This window comes from Branchiostoma floridae, chromosome 3 (genome assembly GCF_000003815.2).
Source record: "Branchiostoma floridae strain S238N-H82 chromosome 3, Bfl_VNyyK, whole genome shotgun sequence".
NCBI classification, from domain to species: Eukaryota; Metazoa; Chordata; class Leptocardii; order Amphioxiformes; family Branchiostomatidae; genus Branchiostoma; species Branchiostoma floridae.
Window position 1 is genome coordinate 6986285 of NC_049981.1, and position 6371 is coordinate 6992655.

General features: G+C 40.7%; 1 protein-coding gene across 1 annotated transcript; it reads left to right on the forward strand.

The window, feature by feature from the left end:
• Window positions 1-2356: 2356 nt before the first annotated feature.
• Window positions 2357-5380, forward strand: LOC118411208 (lysozyme c-1-like). The gene is made up of 3 exons (XM_035813294.1): window positions 2357-2540; window positions 3089-3164; window positions 5306-5380. The coding sequence occupies exons 1-3, from the start codon at window positions 2357-2359 to the stop codon at window positions 5364-5366; spliced, it is 321 nt and encodes a 106-aa protein (XP_035669187.1). The 3' UTR covers window positions 5367-5380.
• The last annotated feature ends 991 nt before the right edge of the window (window positions 5381-6371 follow it).

Here is a 6371-nt window from a genome sequence, read left to right on the forward strand (position 1 = left end):
TCATAACGGTCGATCCATGCCGGTCTTTCTATTTTGTCATTTTTTTTTTTTTGCTGTGTCCGGCCTAGGCACAAAATGACAAAAAAATGACAAAATGACAAAATAGAAAGCCCGATAAAAACGACTAAAAAAACGTTAAAAAAACAGCCGGAGCCTAACCTCTGCTTGGAGAGTAACTTTACACGACCTTCCTCACTTCACCCAGGTGTAAAAATGGGTACTAGTACCTGACTTCTGTCGGGGAGGTAAAAGACTACCTCTGTACCGTATATGTGGCACTGTTAATATAAGTTTCAAACTTGAGTGCAGTGCCACATTGTCCCCGTCTGTCTAAAAGCAAATAGAACAAGAGTTCGTAGACCTCAGGCCTGCATGAAATGTATTGGGTGTCTGTAGACCTATTGTGTATTTTTTTCTCTTTTTGTCCGTGTTTGCATGGTTTAAAAAGTGAGATTTTTACCGTGTTGGTTGTGCACCATGCAAAAGTCTGAAATTCCATTTTCGGAATGTGTAAGTTTGGGCATGGATGAACATTACTTATTTTGGATTTCTTAAGCATGTAACCAACCACAGTACCTTGAATTTGTTGAGACGACTTTTCCTACCTTTTTTTGTCTCAGATGGCCCTTGTAGTTATTCTGTCACATATGATATATTCAGTACTGATATCTTCCTATTTCAATGTACTGACCTAATGCAGCTGCTAAATCTCCTTAGTGTGGCAATGATATTCATTAAAGATTTATTCCAGGAGTGCTATAACACTTGACACTGGAAGGTTATTTGCATAATTTGACCAAGTAAGTTTTTACAGTAGTTCCATAGACAACATGAATAGTGGTAGCCCCCATCCAGCAGCAACAGTTAGTCCCCAGGGTGGTATGATATTTTTATTCAATCCATCCAACTAAAACCTAAACCTAAGTGACAAAATGCAACAAACGATACCAAATTCAAAATAGAACAAAGCTTCTACCACTTAACCCTGTATGTACTATAGATTAAGCAGGCCCAAAAATCAAGCGACCATGACTAGCCCCAAACTACAAATTACCTGCATACAATACGGAAATGGCATCCCCAAAGAAACAACAAGAAACACAGGAAGATAATATACATACCTTTCTCTTACACTCGAGCTCTATACAGTTCTCCTCCACTTTAGAAAGTTGTATCTTCTTCTGATTGCCAAACAGGGTAAAGGAACTTGTACCAGAACTTTAAACTCAGTACTACAAAGCTCTCAAAACACCACAAAGACTAAGAAGCAAACTCAAATTGTACCTAACAGCAACAGATACTAGTACAAACTGAACTGAACTAGTACATCATCTGGCTGGAAACACTGTTGATACAAAGTAACCTGATACATTGAAGGTGGCAGAAGCCAGTGCAAAAACAGATGACGATTCTACACGTAAGCTTAAAGACCTATCAATCAACCCAACCGTCAACTGTTTTTACACAACCAAACAGATATTGGGGGGATGCCCCAACCACACAAAAACAGGGTAAACCTACAGTATCAAGTTCAAGCACTAGGAGGCCCAAAATCAAACCTGCCCACCAGGACACCAGCAACAACCCACGTAACAAATAGCAACACGATGGCACCTTACGTTCCGGAGATACAGCGCACGCGCAGTGCCCGCACAAAAGGTAACCTGAAATGTCAAGTTCAAGCACCAAGGGCGCCAAAATCAAAAATGAGAATTATTCAGCCACCGCCAACACATGTGCCAAATATCATCGCGCCCGCACCAACCGTTCAGAAGATATAACTCCGGAAAACCCCCTCCCGGACACAAAATTCGACCTGTCGCGTCAAGTTCAAACGCGACAAGGCCCAAAATCAATCCTAGGTAACAGGCAACAGCTCCCCACCCATGCACCAAAAATCGTCCCAATGGCGCGTATCGTTCCGGACACACAGCGCCAAAAGTGCCCAAAAAACACAAAAAAATGCCACCTGCAATGTCAAGTTCAAGTGCCAGGAGGCCCAAAATCAAACCTGAGTGTCAGGCTACCACCCCCAACCCACGTACCAAAAATCGTTGTGCTCGCACCATCCGTTCTCGAGATACAGCGCCCTAAATCCCCAGCTTCCAAAAGTTCCCACGCCCCTGAAAGCCATACCTGCATACATGCAGGTATAAAGTCTCTGTGGAGCCTGTCCGCGGTCTCTGCGAAGTATTCATCATGGGCATTTCTGAACTAATTTAGCTTATTCGTTTCAGCTACTGATCATAAGTTACTCCCCCTTGATTTATCTGCTAAAGTGTATCTACCTGAATACTTGGATACTTGCTTGGAGTAAACTCAAATGCATAAAGAACACGCACCACCCACATGCATGATGGCACGTAATATTTCCACAGGGATCTGTCTGGTGCAGCACGAGAGTTCCTTCCGGACTGATGCAAGAGGCGGCCCCAATGGGAATGGATCCTACGATTACGGGCTGTTCCAGATCAACGGTTACTACTGGTGCAACAACCGTAAACCGAACAATCACAACGACTGTGGCGTCTCCTGCTACGGTACGTATACGTAAACTATGTGAAATACGACATTGCGATGATGATCATGCAAAACATAGTCACAAAAGATACGTAGTTAAAGAGAGTCGTGAAAACTATTTCACTGTTCACTTTATACCGTTTTCTGGTATTCCAGGTATCCTGAAATGCCCCCAAATTTTACACACCTAGGGTCCAATTGAAGGTTTATCCTCTGGAAGTTTTCCATCGTTGGTGAATTTTCTTTTCTCGACATGAACAGTATTCAAACGTACGTGGGACCCTTAATGTATTGTAACCCACTTGTATAGTTCGAGATGAGGGCATTGAAGTTTGTTTGCAACCTGAAACGTACGTGCATGATCAGCCTGACGTTTGGTTAGGGTTGCTCACGTGGCAACCTGGCTATAAAAACATATTTTGAATCCCTGGACGTTGTTGAGCATATCGATGGTTACATCATGTCTCATTTCAAAGCCTTTATCGGCAATTTAAATAGTATTATCATGTTCGCACCATTAGTTGCATATGTTTGCAGTTAACAAATTCCTGCCTTCTCTCCAACTCAGACCTCCTTGACGATGACATCGCTGATAACGTCAAGTGTGTTAAACTGATCTACAAGCGTCACGGTTTCTTTGCCTGGTGAGTTAACGTACAGTACATGTATGCGATTGTGCATTTAACTTAGCAACGGAATGCGCAGAATCCACACATCTTAGATATAGCCATCATTAGTATTCGAATAGTCTTCTATTTTTACAATAATGTTTATCGCTGTCCATTGCCACGTGCACGTGCATTTATACATTTTCATTTATTCATGTTTTATCAGGAACTCACAATTGGCCTACGTACACCATCTTGCATGTAAATTTTCATTAGACGTTGATGGTAAAATACCTATGTAAGAGATTGTCATCAACGATGAAGCAGACAAAGCAAATGAGTTAGCGCACAGTATGTACATGTAGAGCTGTGGGTCTAAGTGTGACAATGGAATTCTGAAATATTGATGGTAAATTACGCAAATTTCCACAATAAACACAGGTCAAAATGAGTTCCTAGCTTTGGATAGGGACGTCCTATGATAGCACGTTCACTTGTTGAAGAACAGCCACACCTCGAGCACGTTAAAGAGCTCACCACACTTATTGAAAAGAGCAGGGGTCCTTGGTCTTTCCCGGTAGGAGTCGGTCAAGTTATATCTGTACTGTTCAGCAGTACAAACCTGGCGTGGTACGCTATATACGAGGGTGCTTCAAAAAGTAATGTCACTAGTTTTATAACAGGCTAATTTTTTCCTCAAACGAGATGAAATTTGGCACAAAGGTAAAGGCATATATCCTCTTGAGATTACAATATCTCAATTTGTTGTTAAAATTTTTATGAGCAACTGAGTTGATTTCAAGATAGCAATACCCCTGGAAGTTTGTCAGAAGATCAGTTTCTCTAGATCTGACCCTCTTATAACTATTGTAGGAAGCCGAAATTTCACCTGTATAGTAACAAATGTCTCTATAGGTCACATGCCAATTTTCATTTCTGAACTCCCAATGGTTCATCTTTTATAGCTGCTAGAAAGGAGCGAGTTACTATATTACAGGCAGTTTGATTAATAGCCAAATACGTGGTTTATTTATCAAAGGTTTTGTAGACTAATTTTCCATCAACCAAAAGATAAGAAACTTGGCACACTTATTGGTTGTTTCAAGACCAAGAAGTGTGTAAAGTTTGATTTCTTTCTGTTTATTAAAAGTCCACTACAGAAACTTTAATCAGCCCACCCCTGATTAACGACACTGATGACCGGGGTCATACCTCACTTCACCCAAGGAACGAAAAAAGAAAACATGATTGGATTTCAAAGATGAACATTAGCATGTGCTTTAAGAAGAAATAGAACTTGATACATGTTCAATTTCAGCTTCATACAATAGCTACAAGTGAGTCAAGGACATTATCAATTGCATATTAATTGAACCTCGAATTTCTTTCGACGGGACAACAAGGGTGTGGTCAGCTAGAACTCAAGTCGGTCACACATAAAAATGTGAACAACAAAGTGAGCATTCTCAATCTCAAAAGGAGATATGGCTTTACATTTGTGCCAAATTTCAACTCATTCGATGAAAAAATGAGCCTGTTATAAAACTAGTGACATTACTTTTTGAAGCAGCCTCGTAATAAAAAAAAACCGGAAATACATGATGTTATGCCTTGGAATCAATAACAACATAGCAAACAAACCATACCATGTCCGGGACAATCACACTTTGAAAAAACTGCTTGACGGACGAACGACATGATGGAATATTCTTATTAACTATGCAAATGTACTCCTATTTTGCATGCATAATTAGTATTTTTTGTACAATATTGTCTAAGGTACCTACTACATACCAAAAATCATGAATTTTTTTACGAAAATTCCCCATGCTATCCCCAAACTAGCCGCTAGGGGGCCCAAACTTATGTCACTTCTTCCTGGGCATACGAGCTATCTAACACCTAAAAAAATCGTGACCATAGCTTATTCAGAACACAAGATAGCAGAACCGGAAGTTGCGATGCAGTACCAAGAAAAGCCGCTAGAGAGCCCAAAATCTAATCATTTCCAGCTTTTATCAAACCCTACCAACACACCAAGTATGAAACCAATCCACCAAGTCGTTCTTGAGTTACCTTGTTGACACACAGACACACATGTAGACAAACGCAGGGTAAAACGCAACCTCCATGACATTTCATGGAGGTAATTAACAATCTGTACCTCTCTCTAACAGGTATGGCTGGGTCAACAAATGCGGAGGCGACACCACCAGCTACGTCAAGGACTGCTGGTAGAAACGTCATCCTTGTCATTGATGAGCAGACAGTCGTCATCGCGACATCGCATCAACTGCACCACACGCCACTGCAACCTCTTCTGATTGTGATTAGGCTCAGGATTGGATTCTCGTGAATAAAACATCAATCAAATATTTCCTGCGTGTCTTTTCAATCGGTGTATTGAAAATGATATAGTGCCGTGGGTTTAAAACGTGCTAAAGTCGTTATAGCTAAAAAAAAAAGCTACTTTATTTCACTGACACCATCATTCAGATTCCATTGCATTACCTTCTGACAAATATAACGTGTGCAACACGTAACGTACTCAATGTGTAACGTTAGTCATAAATGAAAATTCAATATAGAAACGGCAGTAAATTTTGGATTGGTCATAGGATAGAATCTACTATGTCCAAATGTCGCTGAAAAAGATTACTTGATCAAAATATACTTGTAAATGCTCAAATTTATTCAGCCTCCTTAGTTTGCACTTGCTCAAAAGAATTTGACAAATTTCAATCCGTAGACGAATTCAGCTACAACCAAAAAGTAGTGCAAACTCAGAGAATGGTCAGATCTAAGAAACTTGTAAACGGGGCCTGTATGAAAGGCGTAGATCCTGCCTAGAAAAGACCCCCATTCAATCAAGTTAATAACTCAGAAAATCTCAACACTGAGATTTCTACAATAACCCGACGCTAGAGGGTTATCAACACGGCTCACATAACGTATGGGCGGTGAATCTGTGTCAACGAGGCGAGGTACACAAATGTTGCCATGGAAAAGATAGGCTTAGGCTAGTTATTGCGATGGAGTAGATTTCCTATCCATTTCTGGCTGGAATAAGTCATATCATATATACCACCTGGATTGGAACGTGGTTTAGATGATGAGGTCACAAAGCCCGCCTCAAGAAGATGTAACGTTATCAAAGTGACAACGATAGAGTAGAGTACAGTTGAGTAAGGTAGAGTAGAGTGGAGTATAGTAGAGTGTGGCAGGCCAGGTAGAAGTGACTGT

Bases quoted from the DNA above. Each gene is read 5' to 3' on its own strand.
- LOC118411208 (XM_035813294.1), top strand. From the start codon at position 2,357: ATGGCACGTAATATTTCCACAGGGATCTGTCTGGTGCAGCACGAGAGT. The intron at 2,541-3,088 runs GTACGTATACGT...TCTCCAACTCAG, and splicing joins CTGTGGCGTCTCCTGCTACG to ACCTCCTTGACGATGACATC. The intron at 3,165-5,305 runs GTGAGTTAACGT...TCTCTCTAACAG, and splicing joins CGTCACGGTTTCTTTGCCTG to GTATGGCTGGGTCAACAAAT.